The 22,348-nt window shown below is 44.2% G+C and overlaps 2 protein-coding genes across 3 annotated transcripts in view; one reads left to right on the plus strand and one right to left on the minus strand.

Moving 5' to 3' along the window:
• VPS41 (VPS41 subunit of HOPS complex) overlaps window positions 1-20,753 on the plus strand; it is a 114,814-nt gene extending 94,061 nt beyond the window's left edge. Inside the window, exons 21-30 of the mRNA XM_082192764.1 lie at window positions 931-972; window positions 1,095-1,145; window positions 2,046-2,183; window positions 3,922-3,976; window positions 5,453-5,593; window positions 6,944-7,080; window positions 13,338-13,437; window positions 14,595-14,639; window positions 15,884-15,963; window positions 20,359-20,753. Coding sequence (XP_082048890.1) covers window positions 931-972; window positions 1,095-1,145; window positions 2,046-2,183; window positions 3,922-3,976; window positions 5,453-5,593; window positions 6,944-7,080; window positions 13,338-13,437; window positions 14,595-14,639; window positions 15,884-15,963; window positions 20,359-20,439 — 870 coding nt within the window. The 3' untranslated portion in view covers window positions 20,440-20,753. The remainder of the gene's footprint in view (window positions 1-930; window positions 973-1,094; window positions 1,146-2,045; window positions 2,184-3,921; window positions 3,977-5,452; window positions 5,594-6,943; window positions 7,081-13,337; window positions 13,438-14,594; window positions 14,640-15,883; window positions 15,964-20,358) is intronic.
• Window positions 1-22,348, minus strand: part of STARD3NL (STARD3 N-terminal like) — a 292,381-nt gene that overhangs the window by 129,384 nt on the left and 140,649 nt on the right. The window contains exon 9 of one of the 2 annotated variants that reach the window (XM_082192923.1): window positions 18,414-18,423. The exons of the other annotated variant lie outside the window; for it this stretch is intronic. The gene's annotated coding sequence lies outside the window, so the exon portion shown is untranslated. Of the gene's footprint in view, window positions 1-18,413; window positions 18,424-22,348 lie in introns of those variants that run through there. 2 annotated transcript variants of the gene reach the window in all.

Genomic DNA, 22,348 nt, shown 5'->3' on the forward strand with positions numbered 1-22,348 from the left:
TCAGAGGCATTGAGCATTGGAGCCTGCATTCATTTATGTGACAGCAGCTGTTTCTCAAGACTTAAGGCAGATGTAAGCATTTAAAATAGGACCAACTCTGGCAGTATCTAGATGTTGTAGACTACAACTCCCATCACTGTTTCCCGGTTGAGCCATTCACTTCTAACTGCAGTGAAAAGAGCACTGCGATAATGAGTTGTACAGATCTTCAGCCCCCCTTCCTAAGGGTGAACATAGCCTTGAGGAGGCCTTGGGATGAAAGCCACTAAATATTGCGTTTAGTTTAATGGGAGTTTACGCAGAGAATTTGCATTGTTGTGGCTTTCACCTTTAATACGTGTTCTGTATGCCTATATAGATCCAGCACATGTGACACTCTTCCACTGCCAGCCAAATTCCGGAAAGCATTTTGCATTCTCATCAAGCACCATCTGTCTTCGCTGGCTGTGGAAGCCCCACATACGCCGGGGCTTGTAGCCATATTGTAATACAACCAGCAAGCATCTTGTTCTTCCACCGACAGTTCTGCTGTCTCCTTCCCAACACACACTATAAACTGCATAGCATTTTTTTTCTTTTTCATAAGACAGAGGAAGTTCGTTCAAAATCTGTATGTACATATAAGAAGAAGAAGAAGAAGAGTTTGGATTTGATATCTCGCCTTTCACTCCCCTTCAGGAGTCTCAAAGCGGCTCACATTCTCCTTTCCTTTCCTCCCCCACAACAAACACTCTGTGAGGTGAGTGGGGCTGAGAGACTTCAGAGAAGTGTGACTGGCCCAAGGTCACCCAGCAGCTGCAGGTGGAGGAGCGGAGACGCGAACCCGGTTCCCCAGATTAGGAGACTACCGCTCTTAACCACTACACCACACTGTGTTAAATTGTGATTTTACATATCTCTTATCTGCCATGGGCATTTTGTTTGTTTTAGAAAGCAGTTGACATGCTTTTGGATAATGAAGACAAGATCTCTGTGAGTACAACCATTTTGTTATGTTTTGGCTGGCTACTTCCTATCCCTCTCTGTGAGCAAGAGATTTAGCCCAGAAGCCAACTTTTCTTATCTTTTCGTATCTTATCTCTTTTTCGTTTTAGATTGATAAAGTGGTGGAAGAATTAAAAAACAGGCCTGAATTGCAGCATGTGGTAAGTGGCGAATTTCCTATGGGCTTGCTTTGCAAGACGACAATGTCTTGCGAGTTCCTGCTGGGTTTCCCCCCCCCCTTTTTCTAAGCCGTTAAGTCGCTTATCAGCTGATCCGATCAGCAGATAAGCCGCTAATAGCGCTAATCCGCTAATCCTTCAATGGGCTTGCTTCGCAAGACGAAAAAACCGCTAGACGAAGAGAATCACAGAACGGATTCTTTTTGTCTTGCGAGGCACCACTGTAGTCATCCACATCCTAGCCTGAGCGCCTTTCAAGAGTATTATAAGACCTACCACTTCAAGCTGTCTTTTGTGGCTTAGGACCAGGGGGCAGACAAGATGAGCTTTGCGTGGTTCCAGGGTACGGATCCTTTCCTGAACCAGGAGTGGAGGGTGAGAGGCGTGTTTAACTATCCTCCACTGATTCTCCCTTTCAAATGCCAACCGCTCCCATCTCCTCTGGCTGTGCTGGCTGGGGGCTGATGGGAGTTGGAGGCCAGCAACTTCTTGAGTCCAGCATGCAAGCTGCTTTTGCAGCTAGATCTGCTCCTGGTTTCAGAGGAACAAAGTGGTGCCTAGAGTGAGGCTATTTGCGAAAAGGATTACTAGGGCTGGGGAAAGTTAAGCAGCTCTTTCTCACTATGGATGATTTGCTGCAATCTCCCCCCACCACAAACACACCATCACTTCACTCCCCATGTTGGTATCGGTCAGCAATGCTAGAGGGGTCTGTAACACCTGGACGCAGTAGTATTTTACCCCGTTTCCTTGGGGAATTGCACTTCTGGAGCTGCAGGTCTTGGGTCAGGTGTTAAGATTAGCCTGGAGCACCTGTTTGGTCCTGTGGCCATATAGATCATGGATGTTTCTGTTTTTTCGTTCTTTGGGTTGATTTTGTAGTACCTGCACAAGCTGTTCAAGAGAGACCATCACAAAGGACAAAAGTATCATGAGAAACAGATCAGTCTGTATGCTGAATATGACCGGCCAAATTTACTTCCGTTTCTCAGAGACAGCACTCATTGCCCTTTAGAAAAGGTGAGGAAAAATCATTTAAATGTATCTTTCCCCCCTCTTTATTATCTTTCATAAATATTAAAGCTGTTGGTTATTTAGCAGTGGGTTTGGGGGAGTTCTTTTTCTCATTTTCTTCTCCTTCTTCTTTTCCCAGTTGCAAGGTTCCCCCATCCCACCCACCCATGTCTTTGTAACATTTTAGTTGATCTCAACAAAACTGTTACCAACTGTGGCTTTTCAGTTTGCAATTGTGACCCGACTTAATGTGGCTACTCTGTGTGTTATGCTGCCATCTGCTGGAAAGCATGAAAACCACATTGGTTTAGATCTTGACTTTAAGTACCATGATGACTCAGACACGTTTTTCTTTTTTTATATATAAAATTTTTATTGGTTTTTCACAGTTTTTATAGACACAAACAATACACAATACAAACAAACAAACACACAAACAAACATGTATAATTTCATATCCTTTTTTCTTAAACCTTACTTCACCGACTTCCCCATACCTCCCCTTTCTACATCCCAATTTCCAAGCTTGTTTCAGCAAATCCTAGCCCATGGTTTTATCAAATTTTTCCCTTATTCATTTCTTTTACTTAATCTTTTACAGCTGCAATCCCCTTTTTTCAGACACGTTTTTCATCCTGTTCTTAATTTTAATATTATTTGAGGTTTTTAATATTTAATTCCCGCCCCCTGGTTTTTGTTCTCTCCACCAGATGTTTTGGTTACAATTATGACTGAGGTGTTTGTCGTGTGAGCATGGAATGAAATGTTGATGAAATGCAGGAATTTATCTGTCTGGGCAAGGAACATGTTTATTATTATTGTAGGGACAACCTGGGTGCCTCACCCCAAGTCAGACCATTGGTCTTTCCAGTTCAGTATTGTCTACATGTGGTGTTTCTCAAACCCTGGGTCGCCAGCTGCTGTTGGACTACAACTCCCATCATCCTTAGCTATCAGGACCAGTGGTCAGGGATTATGGGAACTGTAGTCCAAAAGCAGCAGGGGAGCAAAGTTTGAGAAACACAATGAATGACAGCTGTTCTGCAGGCCTTCAGTCGCAGACCTACCGGGAGATACCAGGGACTGAACCTGCGGCCTATCAGCATGCAGAACGAAAGCTCTGCCACTGAGCTTTAGCCCCGGTAATTAATCACGTAGGCATGCAGCTCCTTTGCCCAAGAAGCTCATACATGGTGGCCATCCTATTCCATTTAAACAGCAGCCTCTTGAGGCATACAAGGGATAGAGAACGTCTGGCTCAACAATGCTTCACAGACTAGCATTAAACTGTGGGGTGTCAGATTTCCTTTCCACATTTAGGAAGGCAAGCATTAGGTTCTGTACATGGAGCTTGATAAAAAAAATTCAGGAGATTCTGTAGTTATGAAATATACTTTAGAAAACCTTTATTTGGGGAACAATGCATGACTTATAGGTTTGTTTCGTTCTTTGGTAGTGTTGTTCTTTAAGAAACTCAAGCAGGTGTTGTCTGTAATTACTTTTCTTTTATTCTTAGTCCAGATTTTTATAAATATTTACCGTTTCTGTTACATGAATTATGTGCCTTTATAGAAAAGTACTTCGGGAGCCCTGGTGATATTTTTTGGCTGTTATTCCACTGGACTCGGTGCGACTTATTTCTGAGTAAACGGGTACAGGGGCTGTGCTGCTAATTTATGGCAGAGACAGGCTGGTTGATAACTTAAGTTGTGGTCATATTAATTTTCTCCTTTTGAAATCCTAGGCTCTTGAAATCTGTCAGCAAAGGAACTTTGTAGAAGAGACAGTTTATCTTTTGAGTAAGTAGCTGCAAAATCATAGAGTTGGAAGAGACCACAAGGGCCATCGGGTCCAACCCCCTGCCAAGCAGGAAACAACATCAGAGCACTCCTGACATATGGTTGTAGCATTTTGATTAATAGCAATGACCTGGTGGTTTTGTTTTTATTAAAAGGTGACATCCTCAACTCAGTATTTCCAGGACCAGGTTCTTAGATTGTATCCCTGCTGATACTAAAAGCTCATGACCAGGCAAGGTGTCTTAACCCCCCCCCCCAAACCCAGAGATATTAAAGCCAATATTATGATCCCATACCTGTGTAAGCTCTAGGTACCATCTATCAACCCAGACATAAAAGTCCTGGTTTTGAAAAATGCAGATTCTTAAGACTGTGGCAGATCTCTGCATGGAAGGATGTTGAGATTCCTGCATTGCAGGGGGTTGGACTATATTATTATTATTATTATTATTATTATTATTATTATTATTATTATTATTATTATTATTATTATTATTTTATTTATACCCTGGCCAGAGCCGGACTCAGGGCAGCTAACACCAGTAAAATTACAATCAAAACATAATAGGGGAGGGGAAAAAACAATTTAAAATACGGGTTAAAAATACAATTTAAAATGCAGCCTCATTTTAAAAGTAGCCCATAGATCAAGACCATAAGGGGAAGGAAACATAAGGGTCAGAGTGAGTCTAAGCCAAAAGCCAGGCGGAACAGCTCTGTCTTGCAGGCCCTGCGGAAAGATGTCAAGTCCCGCAGAGCCCTAGTCTCTTGTGACAGAGCGTTCCACCAAGTCGGGGCCAGTACTGAAAAGGCCCTGGTCGTAATTGAGATGACCCTTGGGGATCCTTTCAAACCCTTCAGTTCCATGATTCCTTGTCACAGCCACCAATGTGCTTGTGCTTGCTGCTCAATGATGGCCATGGCTGTTAAGGAGATGCTGCTGAGCATGACCTTTTCTGGGGTCCTTTTGTCTTGCAGGGCAGTTGAGGTTAAAACCTTGCAGGGGCACATCCCGATTCAGAAATGGCCTGTGCTGTACCTTGTTAGTGCATACTGAGCTTCCCAGCTCAGTCCTATGCATGTTTTCTCGAGTCCCATTGACTTCAGTGGGGCTGATTTCCCAGTACGTCTATATAGGATTGCAAGCTTAGTCTGTTCTCCCCACCCCACCCCAAAAAAGTCTGGCTTTAGTTATAGGATGAACCTGCATCTCTGGACACAATCACAGATGTAGCTCAGTTCAGCAAGCAACTATTAAGACATACACAGGACCCATGTATTTCAGTGGGATTGAAATATATTGCTTTAATTTAATTAATTTAATTTATCATACGTGTTATTAAAATATAAGCCGTAAGTGGAAAAGGTTTTAGACAGTATAACAGAGGATGTTGTTTCCCCTAAACCCTGAGGCCTAGCTTAGCTTGGTGGCGGTAGGCTGTTCTTTCAAATTCCTGGTTTCCTTTGTCATTTTAGGCAGAATGGGCAATAGTCGAAGTGCTCTGAAGATGATCATGGAGGAATTATATGATGTGGATAAGGCTATTGAGTTTGCTAAGGAGCAAGATGATGCAGAACTGTGGGAAGATCTCATCTTGTATTCCATTGACAAACCACGTAAGCAAAGTAGTCCTTGCTCAGTTAATTTACTGTGTGTGTGTGTGTGTGTGTGTGTGTGAGAGAGAGAGAGAGAGAGAGAGAGAGAGAGAGAGAGAAATATTTTAATTAAGTGTGAGGCAGTGAAAGAATATAATTCATCCCTCTACAGAAGAAAAACAGTGTAGTCAGATTGATTTGGGATTAATGCCAGCTTGCATGGGGCAGAAGTCTAAATTGCAACGTAATAATTGGAGTATTACAACATGCTGAGGGAGGAAATGTCCTGGCATCCTGCAGCATCTGGCACTGATAAGCATAAGTAATTACATTATTCCACAGCTGCTGGCACATGTGCTGTTGGCCGACAAATTGGATGAAATGTTAGCATGTTTTTCTATCTCTGCATCTTCACTGCAAAGGCCTTCAAAAGTTGTACTTTATGTGATTATTACACATCTTTATCTTTCTTAAAATAAGTATTGTTTTAAATGAAAAGGCAAAAAAGACAGATAATAGGCCAGCCATGGGCACCTGTCCGCAGGTGTGATGCCTTGGCTAAGCTGCTGTGATGGAATGGCACTGTAATCAGCAAGAGTGATCCCAAACAGTCCAGCTACTGTGAGGAACATGAAAGGCCATTGCAGCTGGGGGAGAGGCAGTGAATTCACCCCACAGCGTGTAGGAACAAAAGGACCTGTGTGAAGGCAAATGGAAGCTGAGAAGAAAGAGGTGTTTATGAAAAAGTGGGTGAGGTAGGAAAGCTAAGTAATGGGATCGCTGAAGGTGGAGGCAGAGGAGCCGTGGACTGAGAAATAGTGATCTGGAGGAATCAAAGATGATGTAGAAGAAAGTGGATACTTATAAAAAGGGAGACGGGGGGGGGGGGAGTATCACAAGGAAAGAGGCAATGGCAATGCTGGAAAGTGTGAAGATCAGATGGTGTGTGGAATGCAGAGCCCTGTGTGAATTTAGGGGTGTAGCATGGAAAGGTCTGATGGAAGGAGGAGGCAGGAAAGTTGTCAACATCATTGTTTGCCACAAAGATAATACACAAGTAAAATGAGGCCCTGTTACTGATGTTTGTAGACCCATGGAATAGTTCAGTAGAATATCTCAAGTTTATTGCAGCTTGTTTATACGGTATGCAACCTTTATTTCTATGTGTAGCTTTATAAAATGTAAATTTGAAAACCTCTTGCTAGTGAGATCTCTCCCACTTTAGATGTGCCAGCATACTGTTTTCTTTATATTTTCTTTTTTTAGAGAGCAGTACATGCAGTTAAGAGACTAGGCCTGTCTCAAAAAAGCAGTTCAACATTATGCTTAGGTTTCAGATTACGCGCCCCCCCCCCCCTTGTGTTTCTACAGCTTTTATTACCGGCTTGTTAAATAACATTGGGACCCACGTTGACCCCATCCTCCTGATCCACCGCATTAAGGAAGGCATGGAGATTCCAAACCTGAGAGATTCACTGGTAAAAATTCTTCAGGATTATAACTTACAGGTAACTATTACTGCTTTTCAGTGTCCATTCTTCTCATTCCACTACCAGGCATGAAGAATAGAAGGGGGATCAGTAAATTTAAAGGAATAGAATACTGGTAAAAGAATAATCATGCTATGAAGGCTTCTTGTGCAGTAATGCTGAACAGTTACTACCATTTTTAAATAATAATAATAATAATAATAATAATAATAATAATAATAATAATAATATTTTTTTATTTATATGCCGCCCATCTGGCTGGGTTTCCCCAGCCACTCTGGGCGGCTTCCAACAAAGATGAAAAATACATTAAAATGTCACACATTAAAAACTTCCCTGAACAGGGCTGCCTTCAGATGTCTTCTAAAAGTCTGGTAGTTGTTCTTCTCTTTGACATCTGGTGGGAGGGCGTTCCACAGGGTGGGTGCCACCACCGAGAAGGCCCTCTGCGTGGATCCCTGTAACTTGGCTTCTCACAGTGAGGGAACCGCCAGACGGCCCTCAGCGCTGGACCTCAGTGTCCGGGCAGAACGATGGGGGTGGAGACGCTCTTTCAGGTATACTGGATGCTGATGATGTTATTACTTTTGTGACGTAACCATTCTCATAACACAACCTCACAAAAACTTTCTGTGGCCTCCCAGTTTAGAGGTCCGGTACTGTGGCTGAGGTAGCGACTTTGTGAATTCAAGGCAGAGCTACTTTTCCCACCTAAGTCAAAGCTCAGCCCCACTGCTGAAGGGCAATCCCATCTCTTCTCAACTACTTGACAGCAGAATGGGGACCAAGTCTGTGCAGCTGCTGTTTTGTAGTTGATGGCAGCACAAGTGGATTATGTCCATGCTTGGGTGGGGCATCAATGGATCTCAGCACTGCCCCCCTCCCCCCGCTTCTTAATCTTTAATTCCAGGGCACTGGGGAATTTCCTTCCTCGCCACAATCCTCCTGAAAATGGTCTGTTTTACTTAGAATGCTCATCCTGCTCTGTAAATCCACAAGTAGATAGGTAGCCGTGTTGGTCTGCCATAGTCAAAAAAAAAAAAAAAAAATCCTTTCAGTAGCACCTTAAAGACCAACTAAGTTAGTTCTTGGTATGAGCTTTCGTGTGCATGCACACTTCTTCAGATACCACATGAAAGCTCATACCAAGAACTAACTTAGTTGGTCTTTAAGGTGCTACTGGAAGGAATTTTTTTTTTATTTTGTAAATCCACAAGTCTCTCAAAGTGGCTTTGAGCAACACAGTCGCATTCAAAAAGACTTGCACCTATGTTCAAAGGAACACAGCACTGGGTTTTTTCGGGACACTCCCCCCCCCTCCAGTCATTCTTGATATTCCCTTGTGATGGAAGGTAGCAGGCCTTCTGAGGATTTCTGAGGTGAGTGGGACAGAGCAGCTGAAACTCACACAGGTCTCCCCTTACAATACACCTGTGGTACCCCTGATGTATCCTCACATGCCAGGTTTCTTCCACACTCTTTAGGGGCTGTTACTTGCATTAAGCAGCAGCAAATACATTGCCACATGTCCAGGAAGCTTCCTTTTACCAGGTCCATCTAGCCCAATGTTTTCTACACCGACTGCCAGCAACTTCCCAGAATCTCTGGCTGCCCCTGATTCCTTTTAACTGGCGACGCCGGGGATTGAACCTGGGAGGTTTTGTGCAGCGAGGAGCCAAGGCCAGTTAGGGCTCCCAGTTTGTGTACAGTGGTACCTCGGGTTAAGTACTTAATTCATTCCGGAGGTCCGTTCTTAACCTGAAACTGTTCTTAACCTGAGGTACCACTTTAGCTAATGGGGCCTCCTGCCACCGCCACACGATTTCTGTTCTCATCCTGAAGCAAAGTTCTTAACCTGAGGTACTATTTCTGGGTTAGCGGAGTCTGTAACCTGAAGCGTCTGTAACCCGAGGTACCACTGTATCTGTATAGTATACTAATTTGTAAGCTTGTTTTTCCTCATATGCATATGTGGCATTTTTACATGTACGCATTGCACTGTTTGTAAAAAAAAAATACAGTGTGGAAAGGAGTCCTGATAAACACTCAGATGTCCCCGCAACCTCTGCTTAAAAACCTCCACCACCTCCTCAGGGAGTCTGTTCCACTGTCAAACAACGCTTACCATCAGAAAATTCCTCTTGGTGTTTAGTTGGAATATCCTTTTTTGTAACCATCTTATATTTGTGCATCTGGTTCTTCCTGCTGAAGTGCAGAGCCTTACATTTCTCCCTATTAAAGCTCATTTTGTTATTTTGGGCCCAATCTGTTACGGTCATCTTGAATCCCGATTCTGTCTTCTGCAGCATTGGCCACCCCTCCCAGTTTGGTGTCACCTGCAAATTTGATGAGCCTCCCCTCAATTCCTTCATCCAAGTCATTTATAAAGACATGGAACAACGGCGGGCCCAATGCACAGATGATTAATGTAATTCCAAATCACGGCCCAGGTGATAGTGTTACCCAGGCCTGTTTTGCTTTAAGCCCCGTGCCCCAGGGGCTCGCCACTGTGCTTAGAAAAGCAGCATGAAGATCTCAGAATTTAGCAATGCCGTTGTCATCTTTGGTGGGAATGATTTAAGCCTGCCTAATAATGATGGCAGTGCTATGAGTTGGAGGCGTTCCAGTATTCATGGCAGGGCAAGACAGAGTTGTCTGTCTGGAATTAAATAGAAAGTAAGTTAAAGCTGCATTCTAAAAGTGCTTGTAGTTTATATCTCGCTCTTCAATGAGATGAATATTAAATCATAAATAAAGTACACTACTGACAGCTGCAGTTTAATTTATATAGCCATAAAATTGTGCATTCTCTTAAAGTGGAGGCACTCGTGCATCAAAAGTGACACATGCCTGGGAGCAGTGTTTAGCTGGAAGAGAATAAATTGCTGTTCCACTGGCAGTGTTTTCTTATTATAATTAAATCACAATTGGAACTCTGACAAGCCTGCCAGAATGAGCAAGATTACATTGAAATTTAGGCAATAAAACAGTAATTTCCTAATTTCGACTCCTGACATATATATATATGTGAAGTATCCTGTATTTTCAGCAGCTGTGCTTTGGGAAGCTTATGGGCAAAATCAATATTTTGCTTTCACATATAGATTAAAAGCAAAAACAAAAAAATGGCCATTTACCCAGGGTCAGTTGTAGGATTTTTCAGCACCGGGGCAAGTTAAGTTTTGCATCTCTCTCCATCCCGGCTCTGCTTCCCAAACCAACCATCCACACAGCCTCCAAGCCCCCACCTTCTTCTCTAGCCCTGGCTCTCTTGCCTAGTTCTGCCCTTTCTGTTGCTGAATTCCAAGCTGGCAGTTTTGCTGACAGAAGGGAAGGGTGTGTGTGTGTGTGTGTGTGTGTGTGTGTGCGCGCGTGTGTTTTATCTTGTGGTTACCACCCAATTTCAGGATGCTTATTCTACCACCACACACACGTGAACTCATGCACACACATACCGTAGCTATTTATTTATTTTATAACAAATACTTGTATTGTCGTTATTCATAATTTTAAAAAAAATCAGAGCGGTTTGCAACAGTTATACATAAAGCCATAAATAAAAATGTTAAAATTAGAAATCAGTCAGTCAGTCAGTTTTATTGCACATGGCCAAAGGCTGCCGCAATGTACACAGAATCATACAACAATTAAAAGAAAATATACTGGATTGATACAAAAAACTTAAAACATTTATGTTATCAAGACATTACCTACTCTAAAGAGAGCTATAAAAGTACCTCAATATACAAATTAAGACATTAAACAATAAAATTTATAAGCTAAAATTATCACATGGCCACTAATATATTAAAAAAATAATATTAATTAATTAAATCAGAAATCAGATAATTCTTATTATGGACTTCCCCAGCTGCAAAGGCAGAGAAGGCCTTTATTTAACATGTTCGCACCCCACCTTTCTTCCAAGTTGGGATTCAAGGCATTTTAAAAGCATCCTTTTGAAATATGAAGTACCGTAATAAGAACAAACTAGTGGTGAAAGTACAACAAAACACATTTAGAACCAGCATTAAAATTCTGCTGTGGGCAACATCATCACTATTCTGCCTTGCTCGGACCCCACCTGGAATACTGTGTTCAGTTCTGGGTGCCACAATTTAAGAAGGATGTGTACAAGTTGGAATGTTTGCAGAGGAGGAGACCAAGATGATCCAGGGTCTGGAAACTAAGCCGTATGAGGAGTGGTTGAAGGAGCTGGGTGTGTTTAGCTTCAATCCTGGCTAGGCCCTACTCTAGAGAATGGGCAAGAGTCTGGATTTAGGTCTGGCCAGTCACAGCTTCATATTGGCCCCAACATGTCAGTATGGGACCAGCCACTAGCAGAGGTGGCCCATGTGTCTGGATTTTGGAAATCAAAATGCACCGAAGTAATATCCAGAATTAAAGCTGTCCAGTCGCTTAAGATCCAATTAGAAAAATGTAACAATTAAATAAGATGCTACTCGTGTAAAAGATGGGTCCCTTTCAGGCTACACCTCATAGATCAGATTGAATAAGTGATTTCTGGTCATTGCCAAGGGGCCCAGAAATCACTTTGTATGTTTTCAACTCAGATCATTTTGGTTGAGGGTGGCGAACTGGCAGGCTGTATACAGCCCCCAAGACATTCTTTCCCAGTGGCTCTTTACCTCCTGTTGGTCTCACAATCTTGCCTGGGCGCTTAATTATTGTGCCACATCTATGCCACATGAGGCGACAGGGTGAGATCTGCAATGGTGCTTCCTTTAGCTTTGTACCAATGAAATATTTAGTAACTGGTCTCTAATGTGTTCTCAAGAGCAGCCGAAACACAAAGCTACATGATGTGCACAAAGTGTTTTGCCTACGGGGAGTGCCATAGCATATCCCCCCCCCCTGCATTTATTGTTCTCTACTCCTCCTCATGTGGCATACAGGGACACTTCTTGCTGACACTTTGAAGTTAAGCTTTCATGTCTGTGTCCGCGTGTCTCCCCATCACAGCTGAGTGTGTGCTTTCGTTTTGCAGTGTTTTAAAATCAGTTTGCAAAAGTTGGCCAAGTGGCCGCTAGGAGGCGTGTCATCACCTGCTTAGCACATGATTGCAGCTCTGCCTGAAGGCAATGTTAGTTCAGTGAAGTGGGTCTTTTTCGCTGGAGAGGGGCTGTGACTGTTCCCTGTGAGAGGCTGCTTTATTTAGCTCATCCAGATGGTTGGTATCTTTCGGGAACTGACAAAGCATTTGCTACTTCGGCTTCCAGGGAGTAGCATCCAAAATGACACCTCTGCTGTGCTCATCCTTTTAGACCTTGTGCACTCCAAGTCAGTCCAAGGGGGTGCTATGGGGTGCGAGAGAGAAAGCGACCAGGGCAGTTCAAAAAGGAGGGGAGAGGAATTGTGTCCATGACGGCTGATCTGCGTGCACAACAGACTTCCACTGGCACAATGGAACAACTTCTCCTTCCTTTTCCCCACCCCACAAACCCCACCCACAGATTCCGCCCCAGAGGATGGGGGGACCCTTCTTATCAGATTTATGGGGTGCATGGGGAGATGAGAGGAAGTCCTGTTGCGTGAGTGGAACTCCGGGCAGCATTGAGGACAGTCCTGTGTAGGAAACAAATACAAGACCTGCAACACAAGCTGAATAATATTAATAAACGGCTCATCGATTTCTGGCACATCTAACCCTGTCCAGTTGTACCTGCCTTTTGCAATTAGTCTGGAACGTTGGTCACACTGACAGTGTAAGTAGCTTGGTTCCTGCGATTCACGAGATGAAGAGCTCCGTGTGACTTTTTTCTCTTTTACTGGCTTAATTTTGCACTTTTCATTTTCATATTATTCTCTGGAACAGCTTGTGGTATATCTGTTAGGGTGGAACAATCCCACTCACGGAGTCCCCCTGCTGTGCTATTCAAAGCTCTGTGTTAGGTCCTCTAAGAAGTAGCTCTGACGATGAACTGTTGTGATTACCAAATCAGTTTTGATAATGCCCAAAGTCCAGAAGGGTTGCTGTTAAATATTGTGATCAAGCACAAAGTTACCGGGAAAGGACTATTTTAAGGAAATTATCCCATCCAATAGCTGTAGGTGTCCACTGAAGGGCGCTTAATCTATAATTTTGATTACTACATTTTGAGGCTCCGAGTGAGTCATTACCAAAAAGCTTTACTAGTAGGAGAATAGACCTTGGCAGCAAAGAATAATGTAAAATATGTAATTTCAGCTTCTGCATAACTTGAGAGTGAAAACCAGCTGAAACATTGTCAGTGTTGCATCTGTTTGTGCCTTAGATTTTGCTCCGGGAGGGGTGCAAGAAGATTCTTGTTGCTGACTCGCTTTCCTTGCTGAAAAAGATGCACCGAACACAAATGAGAGGCGTCCTTGTGGATGGTATGTTCAGCGCATCCCTGGAAATTTCTGAAGCATAAAAGCTTCCATTGCTCGCATCCAAACTCTTTGGATTACTTCCATTTTATTAAGTTATTGACATATCCTAAAATGTAGGTTGCAGTAGGTGGTTCTTAAATCTTTATTGGACTTTGAACTTTTTACCATGGGATTACCTTTATTAGTAACAAAACACACGACAGAAAACATCTAAATACGTGTACAAATTTTCTATTGCCTTATTTAGCCTGCAAAATAGTTTTTAGGGGATATTAAAGGTATCAAGTTCTTATCCTCATGGAGTAGCAGTTAATGTGCATTGTGGAGAGTCTCTTTATTGAATATTACCTATACAGGGGGCCAGTTTTGCATGTAATGCTAAGCCAAACTATGATTTAGCATTAATGTGTGGGTTCCTGCGAAAGAGGTTGTAGCTGCTTTGCTCCTCTATTCCTGCTGCTGTGAGCTGAACCATGGTTTGGCTTGGTTTGTCATCTGAACCTGGATCCAGACCCACCACAATCCACAGTTTGTCTTTAGGTAAACAGTTTGTGGTTGGTTTGCTCGAGACAAACCATAAGCCCAGGGCTTAGCTCACTGCAGTGGGAGGTCTGGGGGAGCAGTACAGCAACTACAGTCTTCTCTCTGGGAACCCTTGTTCATTCATGCTAAGCCATAGTTTTGGGATGCGGGTGGCGCTGTGATCTTAACCACTGAGCCGATCGGAAGGTCAGTGGTTTGCATCCCCGCGACAGGGTGAGCTCCCCTTGCTCGGTCCCAGCTCCTGCCCGCCTAGCAGTTTGAAAGCAGGTCAAAGTGCAAGTAGATAAATAGGTACTGCTACAGCGGGAAGGTAAACGGCGTTTCCGTGCGCTGCTCTGGTTTCACCAGAAGCAGCTTAGTCAAGCTGGCCACACGACCCAGAAAAAGTGTCTGTGGACAAACGTCGGCTCCCTCGGCCAGTAAAGCGAGATGAGCGCCGCAACCCCAGAGTCGTTTGCGACTGGACTTAACTGTCAGGGGTCTTTTACCTTTTTAAGCCAAAGTTTGGCTTACCATTGTATGCAAACCATCTCATTGCGTGCAAACCTGCCTGAGATAGGTGGTATAACTTTATTCAGATAAATTGTTGAGACTTGTACCTGTTCTTTTTCTTACAGAGGAGAATATATGTGAAACATGCCTTTCCCCTATACTGCCTACAGGTAGGATATTTTGTGTCCAAAATACAAAGCCCCCCAGAGAGAAGATCTCTGGCTGTTAGGGTGCTCTGAATCTGTGGTAGTTGTGGAAGATAGTGAGCAGCCCTCAGAGGCCTGTCCTCAAGCTCAGTTCCTGCTCCTTTCCCCTTTGCACTACTCGAAAAAATGATGGTGTTGGTAAGAAACCATTTCAGTTTTGATTTCCTGCGACCCTGTACAAGCAATCTAATTTACCTGTGCATCATGGGTGATGTGTCCTGTTTAGCTACCTGAGGTGAAATTGGAAGGTGCCACTCTGCATAGCATCCCTTACCTGGGTCATGTGGTGGCAGCAGGTTCAGGTGAGGTTCCTTGCCGAGTTCTCGTGAGATTTGGGGAGATCTTCCCAGAAGCCACTGTTGTTACTGCCTCTGCTTCACCAGCAGCAGCAGGGCACCCATGAAGCCTGAAGTGGCTTCTTCAGCCTGCCTGCTTCAGCTGGCCCTGCTTGGCATGTACTACAATATACCACATACAGTAGCCACGTCTGTGTTATTCTTCCTACGCAGCTTCCCTGGAAGGGACAAGCTAGGTTGCTCCAGGGAGTAGAGGAATCAGCCTCTATATCTTTTGCTGCTAGGGGCTTTCTTCTGATTCACTTAAACCAGGGGGGGGGGGTGGGATCCAAGAATTGAAGGTTTATTTCACAATAGATGCTAAGAACAGGTTTTCTAATGCAATACAATTCATCCCCTGCATCAGTTTATGTATGTGCAGCAGAATGTTGCGGATATGCTTAGAATGCAAATGACCGTCTCCAGAAATGCAGCTGTTTTATTTGAAGGACGTGTTGGGTGCTCATGGAAAGCTAGTGTTGCTCTTGAATTGTGGAGCCCTGGGTTCAAATCTCCACTTGGACATCAGTCTCTTTCCTGGAGCATAGCCAGTCAAGCACTGTGTTTCTAAGAGCATGGAAACATTAAAAGAACATTTTAACATGGTCAATGTAAGGTCATGTGATGTTACCATAAAAAGGTAGGGAACACAAAATTAATTTGCCTGCCTTTTGAAAGTGTGTGTGTGTGTGTGTCCACACACACACACACACCCACCCACCCACCCACACACACAAACTTCAAAATGTCCTTGGATATTGCTGCTTAATAAGCTGCTGTATATTGAGGTAGCATCTATCTTGGTGCTTTTTATAGCTTTCAGCTCATGTATTTTGCTAATACATCATGTATTTTTCTCTCTTCTCTTGCCAGATGCATCTAAATCTTTCAGTGTAACAGTGTTTCACTGCAGGCATATGTTCCACAAAGAGTGTTTTCCTGAACTTAGCACAGTAAGTAACCAGCTTAATCTCTGTGGATTCTAGAAATTGCTATAGTCAAAGACAAAAGGACAAATAAGTTATTTTTGCCGTCTGCTGAGCAGGGCAAGCATTTATCATGGATTATAAAATAATTATAGTAATTGTTCTTAGCTGGATCTCAGTAGGTGTTTAATACCAAAATATTGAGCCCATCCAAATAACCTCTTCCGCCCCTTCGCCTTACAGCACCACAGGTTTTAAAAACTGCTTCCATTAGCAAGAAACTGTGGTCTCCACTCAGCCAGATATTAAATGTAATTTTGATATCAAAGGGGAAACATTCAACTTGATTCTGACAAAAAGGAAGTATTACTTTCTTTTTATTGCAAAGATAAAGAATAATGTACGTATTTCGATATGATATTGGTGAGAGCCCCAAATATAGCTTGGTGACTGCAAAGTTAAGGAGACACCTCAATCCAGGGGTCAGCAATTTTTTTCAGCAGGGGGCTGGTCCACTGTCCCTCAGACCGTGTGGGGGGCCGGACCATATTTTGAAAAAGAAGAAAAAGAAGAAGAAGAACGAATTCCTATGCCTCACTAATAACCAACCCAGAGATGCATTTTAAATAAAAGCACACATTCTGCTCATGTAAAAACACGCTGGTTCCCGGACCGTCCGCAGGCTGAATTTAGAAGGCGATTGGGCCGCATCCGGCCCCGGGGCCTTAGTTTGCCTGCCCATGCCGTAACCTGTAGAACGAACTCTTATGCTACATATCAAGGTCAAAATACTTGGCAAGTGATTGAAGACATGGTATTTGGGTTGCAATCCTAGACACACAATGACAAGCAAACTGCAATTAGTTTAAGGAAATGAAGTGAATATAAACTCTGCATTCACCATCTTGCTGAGAAGCCTGTAACATCTATTGGACAGAGAGAGAGAGAGAGAGTTTACTGTTTCTTGAAAGAATTCTATCTCGTGACACATCTTGTTTTACCAATTTTGTTGTAAAATTAAATATTTTTCCTGTTTAACTTCCATAAGTCTCCAAAGTGCTAGAGTTTCCTTTTCTTTTTTTGGTGCACTGTTCCTGGAGGTGCTGCAATACCAGGTTATTTCAAACTGAGATTATATTGAGTGAACACAGCCAATGCTCATTTTTTGTTTAAGTATGTATGTTGCCTTTCCAGGCTATGCATGTCAGGAGTTCAGCCTACACTCGAGTAGGACCCTGGCAGAGACACATGCCCAACTGGCATGTTCCCTCCCTCCTGGTTGTTCGTTCGGGAGCTTCAAAAGCTTTCTTCTGGCTGAACATCACAGCGACCGATGCCAACTGACACCGGCACACTTAGGGATCTGCAGAGTTTGCGCATCAAGTGTAACAGACCTCAGCAACTCAGCATTTTGGCTAATCGACTTTATTTACATATAAACACACACGGAGCGCTGCAACATGGCTCCCTCTTTCTCTAGCATCAGACAGCAAAGAGAAAAAGGACAAAAGTAGTCCCACTTCACGGAACACAGTAACACAAACATCCTGTCTCCATCACTTCCCACTCTGTGGAGTCAAAACATATACCATCATGTGAAAGACAAAAATCCCATGACTGCAATCATTGATCAGGAATTCTAACAATGCAGCCCTGCTCAAGACAGCTCACATCATATAGCAAAAGAATAAAATGCAATTTTAACAATAGCAATTTAATCTAATAGCCAGCAATAAAATAGTGAAATATTAAAACAAGAAAATGGAGCGAAACAGAATGTGTGAAACTTAACTGCGTTTTCTATAAGGCAGCAGCAGTATCATCATATATCTGTTTTAAAATTATATTTACTTAACTGCCATAATCATCTTTTTATGTGGCATGTAAGCATTATATAAATCCCTAAAAACTAATACCTTCCATAGGCCTATTGCACAGATAGGTTAGCATCCAAATAACCATGTACCGTATATACTCAAGTATAAGCCGACCTGATTATAACCTGAGGCACCTAATTTTAGCACAAAAAACTGGGAAAACATATTGACTTGAGTATAAGCCGGTTCACCACACCACAAACCTGGTGGTGGTGGCAGCGTCGGAGGAAGAACAAGCAGCCCAAAAGGGCTGCTTTTGGGCTGCTCCTTCCTCCTCCGCTGCCGCCAACAGCGGCAAAGGCGGAGGAGGAGGAAGGAGCAGCCCGAAAGGGCTCCTTTCTCGCCGCTCGTCCCTCGGCCGCTGCCCGCCTCTGCAGCTCACAAGAGCAGGTATAGGAGCCACGGTTGGAAGAGGCGCAGCACCTCCTGGGCCTGTCCTTGCGAGAGGCGGGCGGCAGCAGGACCAGTGGTGAGAAAGGGCTCCTTTCGGGCCACTCCTCCCTCCCCCCACCGCCGCCCACCTCACTTGAGTATAACCTGAGGGGGGCTTTTTCAGCATATAAAAATGTGCAGAAAAAGTCAACTTATACTCGAGTATATACTCTATTATGTCTGTATGCCTAAGGGATCATTGGACTTAACAGTTCTCAAACAGAAGCCACCATAGAAGCCAACTCCCAATAATATATTTATCAAGTTAAGGGGCATTGCCATTCAAATGGGATGTGGGTGTTGTGATCAGTTATGCAGGGCAGAGCTTCCCTGCCCCCCCCAATATTTTATTTAAGTTGGTACCACTGGAAGCCACTATGCCACACAACAAACCACTTCCAAAACTAGGGTGTTAAAATAATAATAATAAATTTTATTTATATCCCGCCCTCCCCAGCCGACGCTGGGCTCAGGGCGGCTAACAACAATCAAATGGTTCAACATTGTAAAACATTCATTATAAAATTAATTAATCAAATTAAAATCAAATTAATGGCAACCATCAAGCAAAGTTTTGTGCAGATTGCCAGAGGAGGGGGTCAGGCTGCGCCCTGACAAAAGGCCTGGTGGAACAGCTCTGTCTTGCAGGCCCTGCGGAAGGATGTCAGGTCCTGCAGGGCCCTAGTCTCTTGTGACAGAGCGTTCCACCAGATTGGAGCCGCGGCCGAGAAGGCTCTGGCTCTAGTTGAGGCCAGCCTAACCTCTCTGAGGCCTGGGATCTTTAGGGTGTTTTTATTTGCAGACCGTAAATTTCTCTGTGGGACATACCAGGAGAGGCGGTCCCGTAGGTACGAGGGTCCTAGGCCGTATAGGGCTTTAAAGGTTAAAACCAGCACCTTAAACCTGATCCTGTACTCCACCGGGAGCCAGTGCAGCTGGTACAGCACCGGATGGATATGATCTCGCAGCGAAGACCCCGTAAGGAGTCTCGCCGCGGCATTCTGCACCCGCTGGAGTTTCTGGGTCAGTCTCAAGGGCAGCCCCACGTAGAGCGAGTTACAATAATCCAGTCTGGAGGTGACCGTCGCATGGATCACAGTGGCTAGGTCAGGGCGAGAGAGATAAGGAGCCAACTGCTTAGCTTGGCGGAGATGAAAGAACGCCGCCTTTGTTATAGCTGTAATCTGCGCCTCCATAGAGAGGGAGGTATCGAAGATTACACCCAAACTCTTCACGGACGATGCTGGCACTAATTGCACCCCCGCAAGAGACGGGAGTTGCCCCCTCGATCCCATATCGCTCCGTCCCAGCCAGAGGACCTCTGTCTTCGAAGGATTTAACTTCAACCGGCTCCCACGTAGCCATCCAGCCACAGCTTCCAGACATCTGGTCAGTGTATCTGGGGCCGAGTCAGGATGGCCATCCATCAACACATAGAGTTGGGTGTCATCAGCATACTGATGGCAGCCCAGCCCAAAACTCCGGACAAGCTGGGCGAGGGGGCGCATAAAGATGTTAAAGAGCATCGGGGAGAGAATCGCACCCTGAGGCACTCCACACACCAAGGAGTGGCGCGATGACAATTCCCCCCCAAGCGCCACCCTCTGTCCCCGACCGGAGAGAAACGAGCGCAGCCATTGAAGGACTGTGCCCTGTATCCCCACGTCGGCAAGGCGGCGGTCCAGGAGTTCGTGATCGACCATGTCAAAGGCTGCTGACAGGTCTAGAAGAATCAGCAGCCCCGACCCGCCTCGATCCAGCTGCCTCGGAGATCATCTGTTAGGGCGACCAGAGCCGTCTCGGTCCCATGACCAGCATATGGCATGGGAGGCTGATGTTCAATGAATATTAATATAATATGGTGTTGCTTTTTACTGCTACCAACTTGGGTGGCTTTGAAAGAGGATCAGACAAATCTATGGAGAATAAGGCTGTCCTTGGAGGGAAATGCTCAAAATCACACTGCTTGCACACAAGCTCTTAGGCATAGCTCTTTGGATCTTAGCCATAGCCTATTTGTTTTCAGCCATGTGCATGTATTTTGGCACAAATGTGCATAGAAATAATATGCAATTGATTTACAAAACCAATATTGTTTTGTTTTTGTTTTCAGGATTCGTCAGTACACTTCTGTAACATCTGCAGTGCTAAACACAGAGGTCCAGGCAGTGCCATCTTGGAGATGAAAAAATAATATTCTTTGGCATGTTGAGAGCTTATATTCTTCTATGTGTGACTACTTTAATGTGGCTCAGTGGAGCAGTGCTTCATTGTCAATATGCTACACACTGTGTGCATATGCGTATGTAACTTTGGCTGTGGATGTAGTAAGAGGGACTCTTTAAATCATCCAGCTCACTGATATTTCCTATGTGGATTTAAAGTGCTGGCAGCCAGGAAGTAATCAATGTGTTCCCTAATACACCATTGTGCAGTTCAGATGCGGTCACCTGTATGCTTGCTTAATCTCTTCTAATTAATGAAAAGTAAACCTAAGTGGGGAAGTCATTGAGTTGATACGGTCTGTTTGCAAAGTTAAAGCCTGTTAACAGGCTTGAAGTCGTAGCTGAAATTACAGTTTGATCTTTGTACAAAAACTCTTGGGGCTCCACATTCAGGAACATGTACACGCATCTCCTTTCCAAGGTCAACTTGTGTTCTGTACCTTTTATCCTTTTATTCAGGGGACCTCAAAACAGTTGTAATTTCTAAGATGTGAAGATGATAAAACTAAAAAAAACTGCCAGTTGAGACCAGAGCTCTACCTACTTTGAGCATCCTAGTTACAACACAAGCCGATCAAATGCCCCCAGGAAGCTGACAAACATGGCGTGAAGGCACAGCCCTCCCCTGTAGTGTGTTTCCAACACCTGTTATTCACAGGTATACTGCCTCTGGTCTTGGAGGTTCCATGTCAATCTGTCCATCTATTTGCCACGACGGCTCATACCTTTCCTGAGTTTTTCTAGGCTGCCAGTCGCTAAGCAGTCACCAAGCGCTTCCATCTCTGCACCAGAGGTACTACCCCAGCCCCTAAACACCCAGCACACCCCATTGGATGCAGTTGTTGTTTAGTCGTTTAGTCGTGTCCGACTCTTCGTGACCCCCTGGACCAGAACACGCCAGGCACTCCTGTCTTCCACTGCCTCCCGCAGGTTGGTCAAACTCATGCTGGTAGCTTCGAGAACACTGTCCAACCATCTCGTCCTCTGTTGTCCCCTTCTCCTTGTGCCCTCCATCTTTCCCAACATCAGGGTCTTTTCCAGGGAGTCTTCTCTTCTCGTGAGGTGGCCAAAGTATTGGAGCCTCAGCTTCAGGATCTGTCCTTCCAGTGAGCACTCAGGGCTGATTTCCTTAAGAATGGAGAGGTTTGATCTTCTTGCAGTCCATGGGACTCTCAAGAGTCTCCTCCAGCACCAGAATTCAAAAGCATCCATTCTTCGGCAATCAGCCTTCTTTATGGTCCAGCTCTCACTTCCATACATCACTACTGGGAAAACCATAGTCAAAATAAAAAAATTCCTTCCAGTAGCACCTTAAAGACCAACTAAGTTAGTTGGTCTTTAAGGTGCTACTGGAAGGAATTTTTTTATTTTGACTATGGCAGACCAACACGGCTACCTATCTGTAACGGGAAAACCATAGTTGGTGGGTGGAAAATATACGATGTGTAGAATGTCTATAGCAGGAAATCTTTGTAAACACATTGGGAAGGCACATACGGCTCCAAAGATCCTTTTCATGCCACCCCACATTTAGTGGGTTCTGTGCGTGCGCCAGTCTTGGCCCTTGCATGCATTCGCATGAACCAGATAGTTGCCACAAGCAGAAGGCATACAGCATCTGCTTCAAAGTGGGATGGTTGTGCAGTGGCTCACTTCTTTGTCATGATGCCACAACGAAGCAAAAAGCCAACGCCCTTTTCTTCAGAGCCTCTAGATTTGCAGTAGCTACATGAATGTGCTACAAAACGTTCTCTGCTCGTCCCCCACCTCCTGGCTGCTAAACAGGTTTCGTAGACCATAGCATCCTGTTAGTAAAATAAAATAAATGAAATGGGGAGAATGAAACTGTCTTTAAGTACATGTAACCACAGTATTTTC

This window comes from Podarcis vaucheri, assembly GCF_965113315.1.
Source record: "Podarcis vaucheri genome assembly, chromosome: 12".
NCBI classification, from domain to species: Eukaryota; Metazoa; Chordata; class Lepidosauria; order Squamata; family Lacertidae; genus Podarcis; species Podarcis vaucheri.